This window comes from Clupea harengus, chromosome 8 (genome assembly GCF_900700415.2).
Source record: "Clupea harengus chromosome 8, Ch_v2.0.2, whole genome shotgun sequence".
In the NCBI taxonomy this organism is placed as follows: Eukaryota; Metazoa; Chordata; class Actinopteri; order Clupeiformes; family Clupeidae; genus Clupea; species Clupea harengus.
In genome coordinates this window covers 17,182,849-17,196,561 of record NC_045159.1, presented here as the reverse complement: position 1 = coordinate 17,196,561, position 13,713 = coordinate 17,182,849, and the positions used below count along the sequence as shown (strand labels likewise).

Sequence of the window (13,713 nt, the reverse complement as noted above, 5' to 3'; positions counted from 1 at the left end):
CTGGGGGAGGTGGGGGGAATGGGGGGGAGCGATGTGTGTGTGTGTGTTTGGGGGGGGGGGTCCCAGTCAGGAGTATAGGGGCACAGAAAACACTGTCACACACACACACACACAGGAATATACTCTCTTTCTCTCTCTGTCCCTTTCACACACACACACACACACACACACACACACACACACACACATAAATGAATGGACACATACAAACACACACACACACACACACAGGAACACATATGCACAAAAGCATGCCCTCCCACCCCCTACTACACCCCCCCACCCCCAAACACACACACACACACACAGGAATACACACGCACAAAAGCATGCCCCCCACACACACACACACAGGCACCCATGTTACCACCTCCACTGACCCGTGAGGACCTTGCCTTTCTGCTAAAGACATTGGTTGGCGCACATTTAAACAAACAGAGCAAGTGTCCTCTTTCTCAAAGTCTGACATGGCTAATTAGGGGAATGTGCATTTGCTGTGCTGGTGTTAACCAGTGGGATGATCATAATGCCAGCAATGAAAAGGTTTCTTTTCTTCTCTTCAAACTCTGCTTCCTAACTGTGGCAGTGGTCATTTTAAGCACCATCTCATAGCTCTTCCAAATGGATGGTTCCACTGAGGTTGGCTTGCTGACATTTTCTTTATGAATTCTATAGTGCATATCCACATCAGACCTGTCAACAACAATGGATAACAAAAAGCCCCCAGTACTTTCACAGTAGCAGAGCGAGCCGGGTCGTGTGGAACGAACACACGCAAAGGTCATCCATCTTTGCATGGTGCCTGGGCGGAAAAGCCAGCGGTGGGTGCGCCTGTCTAAGCCTCGGCTCTCCGTGTTTTATTTTATTCCTTTCCTGTTTCGCCCCTTCATCCTCATCCCTGTGGATTAAGTGCTGCTCACTCTCAGGAGGCTGGGAAACTCCTTATTCCCTGCCTTACCCCTCCAACACACACACACACACACACACACAACACAGTTACTACAGATGAGGCCCAGACACCTTGTTTTTTTTTCTTCTTGTTCACTTAGGAGGATCAAATGATCAGTGAGAACTCAATTACCAACATGTCTCCCCAGACAGGGGGTCCTTGCTTGCTCACCGCTGCGGCCTTGTGATGCAGAGTGCCTGGGAGGGAGGGAGGGAGGAGAGAGGAGGGAGGAGAGACAGAGAGAGAGAGAGGCAGGCATCTGCCCCCGTATTTGCCTAATTGGGTTTGACTTCCACAATTACAGGGTAATAATGCCCTCTTTGACTGGGTGTGTGGTGGGAGAGGCTCCAGCGCCTGCAGTACGGTTCCCACTGTAAGCAGTGGAGGCGGCGGCGTTGGGCAGGGTGAAGTGACAGAGGCCACTGGTTAAGCAGTGGATATTGAGTCCTTGATAGGACCCCATGAGACCACGGAAACAACAATGGCTGAATTAACGGGCGAGGCGCAATGAGAATGTCAGAGTCGCAGGGGGCTCGTGCCGTGTGACCTCTGTTGCCCGGGCGATTGTGTTCCTCAGCAATTTCCACGTCTTTTTGCATCCGTGTGTGTGTGTGTGTGTGTGTGTGTGTGTGTGTGTGTGTGTGTGTTTGTACATTTGGTTTTCATTTACTTGACTGATTGCAGGGTAGAGTTAACCGTGGGTTTTCCACCAGCGAAAATCGACTGTTTTTAGAAAATGATTTGTTCTTTTGAACAAATGTGTTCTTTTGTTCATCTAATTCATTTGATCATTTGTTAGTGTTATGACATTTATTCACTTTTTTTTTCTTTCTTTGTGGTTGGTGTGCGTATGACAAAAGGAAGGAATGTGAAATGAATGAATCAAACTTATGTATGTATTTGCCTATATTACACCTCCTCTGATGACTAAATCATTTGTATTACATACCAAAGCAAACGTAAATGTCAGTAATACATATTTTACTTCAGAGATCACTGTAGAAATATAAAATCCCCCATAGCATACATTATGATCTTTATGAGCCAAACTCGAAATAGCAATTTAACACTGCTGCCAGACTTTGTTTTCAGACTCCCGCAAAAACTTTTAAGGATCTATCCATCAATCATCATTAGAGGTAATGATACGTCCATTTTGACACTTCAGAATCAGTCACAGCAAATAAGTACAGCGAGGAGGAACATTCGGAGAGAGATAGCTTTTCCCTCACATAATTTGTTGCTCAAAATTACAAAACAGAGCTGAGAGTAATATGGGAAGTCAAGTTTAGTGAGAGAGAAAATGGAAAAAATTAGGGCTCTGAGGCTCCCTAATGGATATCCTTGCAGCTGGGAGAAAATAGGACCCAATAATGTGTCCTTAATGTGCGGCAGCAGTGTTTCAGAAAATGTATCAGGAGAAATGTCCCCCCTGTCATTGCTACAAGCAATCACTTAATGGGACCAGTAAATCTCAACAAAATGGACATGCACTGACCTCTTTTCAGGTTTGCCAAATGGAACGAATCTTGGCACTGAAGGAGGAGAAAGGAAGACAACAACTGAAGAAAAGGGTACCGGGGAAGAAGAAAAAAAAACCTTGAGTCCCTGGTGTGTGTAGTGTTTGTGTATCACTTAAGAGCAGACAGTGACAGGAATTTCAATTATTTAATTATGGGGGAAAATGAAAAGACTTAAGTGTTGTGATTTCTCCGGGCTTTCATAGATCAATCTAATGTTTGCTCACATTGGAAATCAACCAAAATGGAACAGGCAAAGTAAGCGTGCGTCTTGATAAATCATGCAATTACAATGGCAAATTAGTTTCTTGATATATTCATTTAAGTGGTTAAGTGGATGGGTTTTATGCCACATTCGCGACAATGTCTGGCTCGAACGGGCGGAAGTGCTGTCTGCATGCTCTTTTGATTAAGGGCACTGCCTAAATGCTGAGAAAACGCTAGAAGCACTTAGTCTGTAAATTAGCCAACCGCGGGCACCGAAACGAACTCCTAAAGAGTTGATTTAAGCATTTAGGGGGAATGCGACTGGCAACTCAAAGGATTCAAAGACATTTTGCTGGGCTGCAGTCAATACATTTGAGAGGTCACGGCTGAAATAGAATGTGTGAGACGCGCCATTACCAAAGAGAAAAAGCCCTCTTGAAATACGCTGGAAAACGAAATTAAACAAATAAAAACACATGTGTGTTTAATGTGTAGTTTGACCTCCGTATTCTCAAATAGACGAATCCCATATAAATGTCTGAAAGAGCAGCAACCTTTTAAATAAATCTGTAATGTTGTCCAATTATGACTGAACCCTGATTTTGTCATCCTTACCAGCGTCCTGCATTGAAGTTATTCTCCCCACTGCTGTAGAATGAGCGTCTGGTGAATATCTGGCAAATATTTAAGAGCCACATTATAGCAATGCAGATTATAGGCAAACAGATTAAAATGGAGTTGTGAACATGACAGTCAGTCTTTTCCTTTGTCCTCTTTTCAGTTTAGTGATTATTCTAAGGACAATCTACCATTAACTCAGTAGTACATGACTTCAATATCCATACAGTTTAGGCCCAAATAGTTTGGGATATTGTTGTCACAGATATTATTTCCTAAAATGGTGAATGTATAATCAGCAACAATTGGATGGTGTTGTTCAATGGCATCTCTAAACAGTGTAATGTAATTGAAAGAGGTGAAAGACAAATCAAAATAACTACTATTGCATCAGTGAAAGGAGAGAGTGCAAGACTGCGATGCTGCCCTTAATCTTTCATAAACATTATTACATTTGTTGCACAACAAATAACCCAAACTCCAATTACAAAAAGGCCTCTTTATTACCAGTTTGCACACAGTTCTCCCTAGTAAAGACTTAAATGTGTACTTTCCACAACAAAATTCATCTTTGAAAAGCCAGATGTATTTGCAGAAGAATTGCTCCTCCATTGCTGGGAAATATCGTCCACTTTGATAGCAGAGGACGATATCAAATGCCCTCCTGGCGCAGCGGCTGAAATGGAAGAAAATAGGCGGTGGTCTATAAAAATCAAGTTAGAAGTAAGTACAGCACTCACATCCCTGAAAAAAAAGTCCTCTCCCACTGTAGTTTGTAGTCATCAATTGGCCTGAGCTCTAATGCATGTAATGGAGTCACTCTCGTCCTTTCATCTTCAGGTTGCTATGTTCTTGGCCACAGAATCTCTCCCTGGAGAGGACAATAATCCATAACGGCCGGAAGGGCAAGTAAAAAACCCAACCTTAATTTTTTTTTACAAGAAGAGCGTTAACTTCTGCCTAGTTTTTTTGAATGCATAGTGTGTGGACAGCAACAGGCTGCGGAAGAATAATAATATATCATAATGCGGATGATGATGGTGATGAGGGTGGTGTTGAGATTTGCAATTCACAGAGTATTGACAGCAACAGGCCGAATAATAATAATAATAAAAACAATGATAATAACAACAACAATAATAATAATAATAATAATAATAACAAATCATAATGATGACGAGGATGATAATGATGATGATGATGATGGTGATGATGATGATGATAAGGATGGAGTTGTGCTGATTTGTACATGTAACAGGTATGCCAAGGGGGCTATGTCTGGGTGCAGGGGCCCGAGCTGCACTGATGTGGCATGTGATTTGGCATGTGGGCCGTCCATTCAACACCCATTCTGTGCCCACATGGTATCACAAAAAGAAAAAAGGAAATGTTGTGGTGCCTGGGTGGTGAGGCTTCAGAGCTGTGCGCTCTGTCACGGGGTGCCATCTCCAACAGGATGCTGGGTGTAGCGCATCTGACCGGCCTCTGAGAGCCCGCCACTTTGGTCCCATTACTCTCTCCTCTTGTGCTGTGGCCCGTAGCTCACAGGTAGTAATGCACCATTTCCCTTCATCATTTTGGCTGGTAACTAGTGATATGGGGGTGTCGTGTGTGTGAATTATTCCCCCCTCTGATCCAAATTCAGTGATTCACTTTCTTCCTGCAGTGATCTGGAGGTGTGGTTCATTGATATGTGTGGAGATGTATTAAAATAGCAGTCTTTGTGTTTTTACTTTGTTTTGATAGTAAAATCATAGTTCTCAGCCCTAGCGAGGGCTCCGATCTTTTCACGGTTGGCCTCCTCTGCTCTATAGAGAGATGTTACGCCGCGGCTTTCAATGGAAAACATCCAGTCATCAGTATCACTTCAACCCGTCGGCCCTCCCGCATAGTTTTGTTTTTTCAGCAGATTCCCAAACCACAAAAACTAGTCCTTTTCTCATTGGCTATCACTTTGCGTCTGCCTTTTTGTTTTCCGGTCGCTTCTTTTGCTCTTTCCAACGTTTCCCCTATTCACCAGCGACACGTTAACGCTGCTAGCACCAGCCTGTCCTACCCCTGTAGGGCCTTGCTATATCCTGCCGTGGTTAAGAGTCATTCAGTCTTCATCAAAGAAGTGAATAAAGGTAAGTAAGAGATATTTATTCATGTGTGATAAAGAGAGACGTGATGGGTCGTGATGGGTCCATCTGGTGTCACTTTATATTGATTGCAAGGGGTCGAGAATCAATCAATATGTGGCAGCCTGATAGATCCAAATGGAAAGACCACTAGATCTTTAATGCTGGAATCCATGTTGTAACAATGTAACTATAACAATGAAGTGAAATCCATGTACTTGATAAGTATGAAGCCATTCGACTCCAAACTGCTTTTACACATTTCTCCGTTAGCCAGGAGAAATGGGCACTAAAGAGACATCATGGTTAATACATCCATCTGGGAATCTGGTTTCCTATTGACATGATTAAAAACATTCTCTGTCCCAGGCAAAAGACATTGACACGTAATGATTGGGAAAATAACTGTCTCGCTGCATACATTTTTATCAGTTCAATATCTTTCAAACTATTCTCCTTTACAATTTTAATAATATATATAATAAAAACAAGAAAATACACTTTGTAAAACTGTATACTTCCATATGCTTAAAAATGGAGAAAACAATATATGCAACTGTGTATGTATACCAATTCTTCTAATGTTGACATGGTTCAACTAGATGATGTGTTTTGTGTCATTAGTTATGGGTTTCGGGCATTACCATTGTGTGTGTGCATGATCATAGAATAGTGTTTTTAAGCCATTATGCTTGCAGGCCATCTTTCTGTAATAGCCTTTGAAAAGTCAACACATCTCGCAGCTGTGTTTTGCCAACACGCTGACTGATCTTGTGGAAGAGCTGAGTATGCCTGCGAATTCATGATACTGACCCCGCAGTTCAATCCGGTGGAAATAATGTCTTCATTACAATGCAATTACGGACACTTAGACCTCTCTGACTGAAGAGCCGCTCAGATGAGAGGAGAGCCGCTGGCCCTCGATGCTCTGAACTGCTCTCGCTCTCCCTCTTTCTCTTTCTCCCCCCCCCTCTCTCTCTCCCTCTTTCTCTTTCTCTCCCTCTCTCTAACGGTGTCTCTCTTTCTCTCTCTCTCTCTCTCTCTCTCTGTGTGTGCTTTGTGTGTGTGTGCTTGCATGGGTCTGTGTGTGTGTGCCTGTCTGTCTGTCTGTCTCTCTCTCTGTGATGTGTGTGTGTGCCTGTCTGTCTATCTCTCTCTCTCTCTCTCTCTATGCTCTGTGTGTGTGTGTGTGTGTGTGTGTGCGCGCGCCTGATTGTCTCTCTCTCTATGCTCTGTGCTCTGTGTGTGTGTGTGTGTGTGTGTGTGTGTGTGTGTGTGTGTGTGCGCGCGCGTGTGTGTGTGTGTGTGTTGAGCCTGTGCAGGTGCAGGATGTACAGCTTCATGGGAGGCGGGCTGTTCTGCGCTGGCGTAGGGAACATACTCCTTATTGTTTCCACAGCAACAGATTATTGGATGCAGTACCGACACTCAAACAACTACATGCATCAGGGCCTCTGGCGGTACTGCACACCATCCAAATGCTTCACACACACGGACAGTATTGGTGAGACTTTTACTTTGTTATGGTTTTCATTATGGTCCGAATAACTGGAACATAATCCAGGTAATGGCAACGATAGAACATTACTTACTTTACTTATGAAGTTCACTATGCTATGTTTATTTCTCAAGAACTGTATTCACACCAAGCGTCTTATGGTACTGTAACCATGCACACTTAAAACAGGCAAACAGGAATATTGTATTAATGATATTATTATTTTAGGTGTTAATAATATCCACATAATAGTGGATAGCAAAAATAACAGTAGATAAGATAAATAGATAACATAACAACATAAGCAGATAATAAATAATCTTTAAGATTTACCTAATGTGGATTAGAATATTACAAAGTATTATTAAAGTATTATATTAAAGTATTATTAAACACCTATGGTAATGTTCATTTGATTCCATTGGAGTGGTCCCATTCTTGGTTAATCACAACACTGATGATCTGTGCTGGCCCCAGACCAACACTATAAAACCAATAATGTAAGAGTCTGGTTTCCTGCCGGCCACCCTCTGCATCACACAGCCAGCTGGTGTTGTGTCTGATGCTGGGGCACAGTGGCTATCACCCATCATCGCATCATCCAAGAGGGCGATACGCTTTGGAGGTGGTGCTAAGACTGGTGCTTTGGGTATCAAGAGAAACACTATAGTGTGAAAGTGTGAACTTGCATTCATTCATTCATTCATTCATTTGTTCATGTATTTGTATACTTATACATTAATTTATTTATATATTAATTCATTTTTTTTTCATTTAATATTGTTTCTTTCATCCATTCATTTATTCATTCATCCATGCATTCATTCATCCATGCATCTGTTCATTCATTCATTCATTCCCCATAGCTTACTGGGATGCCACTCGAGCATGCATGATCCTGTCCCTGCTAGCCTGCTTCATAGGCATAATCATCGGCATCATGGCCTTCATCCACTACTCGTCCTTCGACAGATTCGATAAAACCTTTGCTGCAGGCGTTCTGTTCTTCATCTCATGTAAGTCATTTTCCTTGTCAACTACACATGCTTATGGACTAGGAATTCACTTTCACTGAAGTATTTGCTTTGGGAGAACCACAAGGCATTTCCCTAAAGACCAGCAGCAGTAATATTAGGGTAAAAAAAATCTAAAACCTTACCCTAAAATGGCAGAGAACTAATAATATGCATATTCAGTTCAATTCCATTCAACTGATTTAAATTCAGTTCAGCCAGGTTAAGATGAACAAACAAGCACATTTTCTAACCAGTACTTGAAAGGTAATTCATATCATATAGTGTGAAAATGTTAACCAGATGTAAATGCCCTTTCCACTTCTGCTCCGTAGGCTTTTTTGTATTTCTGGCGATGGCTGTGTACACTGGAGTGACGGTAAACTACTATGGGAAACGCTATGGCAACTGGAGGTTCTCCTGGTCCTATATCATCGGCTGGGTGGCAGTGGTGCTCACGTTCTTTTCAGGTACATAAGTCAAGTCAAGTCAAATGTATTTATATAGCACATTTAAAAACAACTCGCGTTGACCAAGGTGCTGTAACACAAGCTGTAACACACTGTACATAAGTAGCAATAACCAACGTGTGTGTGGGTGTGTGTGTTTGTGCATTGGTTTCTTGTTGCATTGATTTTGGACTATGCCAGGTACAGCTATATTTAATTAATTTGATTGATTTCTAGGTATATTCTACATGTGTGCATATCGGATGCATGAGTGCCCAAGAAGTTCAAACACACAGAGGACTTAGGAATCACCCCAGTTTGCTTCAAGGACTCAACACCAGCATCTTAAGAGCATCACTGGTGCAGTGTGCCACTGTGGAGCAAGACACTAGGTTATTTCAATAAAGGATGGAGAAAAAATAAATCATCATTCTTTATTTTCTACACAATGTTTGCATATGAACCGCCACTCAGGTCTCTTCATTCTAGTGTAGCTCACTGTCATTTGGTCATGTGTTATTGTATCTAACAATCAGTTTCATAGAAAATTGTGTCCTGGTGATTCTCTAGAATATCACAGTTGTCTGAACATTTCAAAACAATCTACTAACATTATTTTATGTCACTAATGTGGACAAAGGAAAACTGAGAATTTTGACTTTATTGATGAAGCTGATGAAACACCTGCTTTTGCACAAATGCGCCTAGTGGACAAAACATGCAACAGATGCTTTTTCAGATGAGATGGGAGGAAAACTATAGTCTGTGTACTACTGTGAGCCACAGTCATGAACAAATATAATAAAACAGAGAAAAAAAAGAGAGATAGAGAGAGAGAGAGAGAGAATTGTGTGTGTGTGTGAGAGAGAGAGGGGGGGGGGGGTGTACTTCAACGAACCAATATGGCCCCCCTATCAGGACAATAAAACATTTGAAGGTAAACTACACCATGGGGTATACTTTCAAGATAAACAGATCCTGCATTCCAGGTGTACTAACGCAAGCCTCTTAAAGATGCATCACGTTAAAGCGAGGCAGTGCTGCCTCCCCCTCAGCCGGCTCCGAATTTCACTTGATGAAATGGCTGTTAAAAGCCGCTTAGCTCCCCCTTCGAACGGATTCTATTGACTACCCACCTAAAGACGATTTCATCACCATTAATTCATTTACTTTCTCATTTTCCTCTAAAAGCAAGTAGTTACCATGTTGTTCAAGTAATCAGGCATGGGGCGCAGGTGGGTCTTATCACAGAGAAGTCTCAGTTAGACATCATAAAAATTAAAAGACGTTTGACGTTTTGTTGTTGCTGGTGATAGTATGAAACAGTCTAGTAAAACCGCCCCTCTCTTGTGCAGAGGTCTTGTGTAACTGCGTAGCCAAGTTTACCAAGCCTAGGCCAACTCGTTAAAAAGTGGCGACTCGATATTGGGACCTCATAGCTGAGAATAAAACAAGAAAAGTCACTTGAAGTCCCATTTTGGTAATAATTAAAGTTGGGCTATATTGTCAATTTGCAATGAATAATGTCCCAATTCATTTTGCTCTTACAAGCTCATGCATATGTAGCGCATGTCTTGCATTTGCTAGAGTAATGTATTTTCAAGACTAATTGAACACGGCACTTAATTTGTTGCGTCCACCTGATCAAACAGAAATCCTCTCCTGCGTGGAAGGATTATTATTTCCGTTTAAACATCCTCTCTAATTATCTAATAGCATTGCTGCAAGAATTCTGGGTATATTAAGACACTTTTAACATTAAGTACCATGATTGGAAATGTGACGACAACATGATAACAACAAATTACTGCGGCCACAGAGGAGGTGGACGAGGAGCACCCTCTTGTGCTGCTTATCCTAATTCTAATATGACAGGACAGTACGTTTGTAGTAATAATTGCAGAAATACGACACATAAACCCTCTACGTTTATGCTATTTATAGTGAGTTCCTGCAAGCATTTTCAAGTGATGCTGATTTTTTTTTTCACTATTTCTAGATTAATGTTCAGATAAAAATCCTCACCAAAACAAACATTCCGTTTACTCTGCCGATACTGAAACTGATAGCGATTGATGAAGAAGCATAAGATATCATTCATATGTGCAGATATTTTAGGTCATAGAAACGGTAGCATATGCAGTTTTAAAAACCAGGCAAACTCAGTTTGATTGGTAGTTTGAATTTTGAAAATCTATCCGGGAAACATAGTTGACAAATGTATTTTAACAATCCTTTTCTAAACCTACAATTGTCGCAGGTCCTCTAGGCTAACAAATAGGTTGTTTTGTTTTATTTTACACTGATAAAAGTTTCCTTTAAAACGTGATACTGGCGTAAATGGCTCCTAACAGCCATCACCAAACTACAGGCTTTTGTCGGAAGACTGTTTCAGCACCATGGCGAGCGACCCTCCCTCTCGTTGCCGTCAGTCTAATTAATCCATAAAGAACTAATTCAATCCTCCGCCCCTCAGTCGCACCATTGGCTGAGCACAAATGCAGGCCGGAGTTTGTTGCTGTCATTCTGCCTCAATAAATAGTAATCTAGCTGTCAGAGGGCTACAAACCTATTTGTCACAAAGATTACGTCTTAGTGTTTCAACTTTCGGAAAACGGGTGACTTGTCCGATTGTGTGGATATTTAGACTGTGTTACTTCAAGGCAGTTCCCTGTCACTCAGGACTCGTTTATAGCTGCCCTTTTCAAATATTTAAGATGAATCTCAACTACACGTCTGCTGTCCCACAACGATCTACGTCGTTCTTTATTGAAGATATTTTGTTGCACAAACCAAAACCTCTCCGAGAGGTCTTTCACTCGCCCTTTCCCAACACCTTTGCGTCTCGGATGCCTCTTCTGGATTATGGATACCCACTGATGCCGACGCCAATTTTGGCGCCCCATCCGCATCATCCCCTTCACAAGCCGGAGCATCATCCATACTTTTTTACATCAGGTGAGTACTAAAAGAATCGGTTTATGGTAGGCAACTCCATCCTTACGGACGGCAACGCCAGGCCTCTTCTCTCAGACTATAAAGCAAGAGATTATGATTTAAGTCTATGCCATTCCTTCTACCTGATTGCATAGATAAAACAAACATTGGGTTATAGAGGCTACGATGGCACAGTGAGCCCTTCAATTTTGTGCAGTTACATCCTAAAATGATTCATGTAAAAATGTATTATTATTATTATTATTATTATAATAATTATTATTATTACTATTATTATCATTATTTCTCACCCAGTTGATGTAGTTATTGTTCTTGCTAAAATACAGAGATATATAAAACATATGACAAAAGTTAGCAGACATCACTATTTTTGTTTCCACCGTCGGTTTGCTTTTATTGTAAAATCCCAAGGAATACTTTGTCAAATCAGCTTTATTTTCGTATACATTCTTTAAAACCACGACTTTTAATTGCGCAGGTATGCAAATGCCAGCCTTGTTTCAGCACCATCCTGAATTACCTGGAAAACACTGCAGACGCAGGAAAGCCCGAACCGTGTTTTCCGATTCTCAGCTATCAGGGCTGGAGAAGAGGTTTGAGGTACAGCGCTACCTGTCCACGCCCGAACGCGTAGAGTTAGCCACAGCGCTAAGTCTCTCGGAGACACAGGTGAGGAAAAGGCTAGTTAATACAAAAAAATAACAAGAATAATGCGCCTAAAATAATGTTAATGAATTTGTTCATAAAACGGTTTCTTTTATCACACAGGTGAAAACTTGGTTTCAGAACAGAAGAATGAAGCATAAAAAACAACTGAGGAAAACCCAAGACGACCAGAAAAACTCAAGCGAATTAGAAAACTCATGTGAAAGTGAAATGAACGAAAAGTGCACTGATGACATAAAAAATGGGATGAGTCCAGACACTTACATACTGGACGAAAACGAAGACGACGTTGATATCGAAGATGAGATGTGTTCTCCTGAGCATCTACTATAGCCTAATGCAAGTGATTTTTTTTGAAACAATATAACTAACTGCAATGTACATAGTTCATGTCTTTTAGAGAAAATTATATACTTTTTTATAATGGGTTCTTGCTTCAAATTGTTAATATTTATTGGAGTGGTTGTCAAAATTATGTATGTCAAGTAATGTTAAAAAAAAGATAGGTCCAAGAAATTGCTTATGATGAAAAATGCTAATGTATGATGATGATGATAATAATAATAATAACAATAATAATAATAATAATGTACAAATACAAACAATGTAAAGGCAATCTGTAAAATAGTTCTTTTTACTGGACAAATGCTTCGAAGATGCCTATTGTAAATTATTTTCCCCTTTTGTTTATAGTCCCCATCATGTTACCTTAAGTGCATGTAGCACTTTGCTTTGATAATATCCATTGCTGTATACTTGTGTATGCAATTTGAGATTAAATGGTAAATGGTTCCTGTTATTACCAAGCTTGCTATTTCAACTCTCATGGAGCCTCTTCATTTTATTGTGGTTTTCTGGATATCTGATTACATGCATGTGGCCGCTATCGAAAAAGTTATCATTATTTGGCCATCTATGTTTAGAAGGTTTTATCCATACTAGTTTCCGAGCCGTTTCATTTCTAAATGTAGCTCCAAGTCTATTTTTTTCAGTTCATTCCACTTGCTCCGTTTGTGAAAGTCGGTCTGCCAAATCTGTTCACTTGTGCCTTGCACTGTGTCCGTTTACTTTAACAAAATGCAGCCAGCGGCGTAGCCTCTTAGTCACGGGGTCACGTTGTACAGGATGGGAGTTAGACGCAGTAGGGGTTATCCTATGTTCCATTCATCCTATAGTTTCACGAATCTTTTAATTTAAGGGACACACGGCGAGGCCGTGCCAACAGGACATCTGCAGTCTAGCTGTTTATGCTGCTGATCTAAAGATTTAAGATTTGTTAATTAAAATATATAGGGGTTGTTTGCTAGAGTTAAGAACGCTAAAGGCCCTCTTTAAAAGATTCTCGATAATTCAAAAACGTTATACACCATTGACGCGTATTTTTGTGGAGGATAAGACATACAAGTGAGCGTGTAGCATAGCAAAGCGTTTGTCTAAGACGAAAACCTTGTTGCCTTGCTGATATTTCAGCGTTTCTCAGTGTTTACAGAAATAAAACAATGGAATTGCGCAGGCCTTTTTTAACACACAATATGAATTTATTGTTATTTGGATAGTTTGATGTCGAGCAACACATCTTTTGATAAATGGATGTTTAAGCATGGTCAAAGGCTGTTACTTTGAATAAACTCATTTTGCAAACATCTCACACATCAGCAATTTGTTAAAGGTTACATTTTCTTTCAACATCAATTCGTTAGTTCTATACCTCATTT

The 13,713-nt window shown here is 40.8% G+C and overlaps 2 protein-coding genes across 2 annotated transcripts; both read left to right on the top strand.

The window, feature by feature from the left end:
* Positions 1 to 6,743: 6,743 nt before the first annotated feature.
* Positions 6,744 to 8,773, top strand: lim2.1 (lens intrinsic membrane protein 2.1). Its single transcript, XM_012827617.2, has 4 exons — positions 6,744 to 6,918; positions 7,779 to 7,928; positions 8,261 to 8,395; positions 8,612 to 8,773. Exons 1-4 carry the CDS (start codon positions 6,744 to 6,746, stop codon positions 8,677 to 8,679), a joined length of 528 nt encoding a protein of 175 aa, XP_012683071.1. The 3' UTR covers positions 8,680 to 8,773.
* Positions 8,774 to 11,091: 2,318 nt separating this feature from the next.
* bsx (brain-specific homeobox) lies at positions 11,092 to 12,331 on the top strand. The gene is made up of 3 exons (XM_012827630.2): positions 11,092 to 11,332; positions 11,811 to 12,001; positions 12,101 to 12,331. The coding sequence occupies exons 1-3, from the start codon at positions 11,092 to 11,094 to the stop codon at positions 12,329 to 12,331; spliced, it is 663 nt and encodes a 220-aa protein (XP_012683084.1).
* Positions 12,332 to 13,713: the final 1,382 nt, after the last annotated feature.

Bases quoted from the DNA above. Each gene is read 5' to 3' on its own strand.
- lim2.1 (XM_012827617.2), top strand. From the start codon at position 6,744: ATGTACAGCTTCATGGGAGGCGGGCTGTTCTGCGCTGGCGTAGGGAAC. The intron at 7,929-8,260 runs GTAAGTCATTTT...TCTGCTCCGTAG, and splicing joins CGTTCTGTTCTTCATCTCAT to GCTTTTTTGTATTTCTGGCG. The intron at 8,396-8,611 runs GTACATAAGTCA...ATTGATTTCTAG, and splicing joins GGTGCTCACGTTCTTTTCAG to GTATATTCTACATGTGTGCA.
- bsx (XM_012827630.2), top strand. From the start codon at position 11,092: ATGAATCTCAACTACACGTCTGCTGTCCCACAACGATCTACGTCGTTC. The intron at 11,333-11,810 runs GTGAGTACTAAA...TTAATTGCGCAG, and splicing joins TCCATACTTTTTTACATCAG to GTATGCAAATGCCAGCCTTG. The intron at 12,002-12,100 runs GTGAGGAAAAGG...TTTATCACACAG, and splicing joins TAAGTCTCTCGGAGACACAG to GTGAAAACTTGGTTTCAGAA.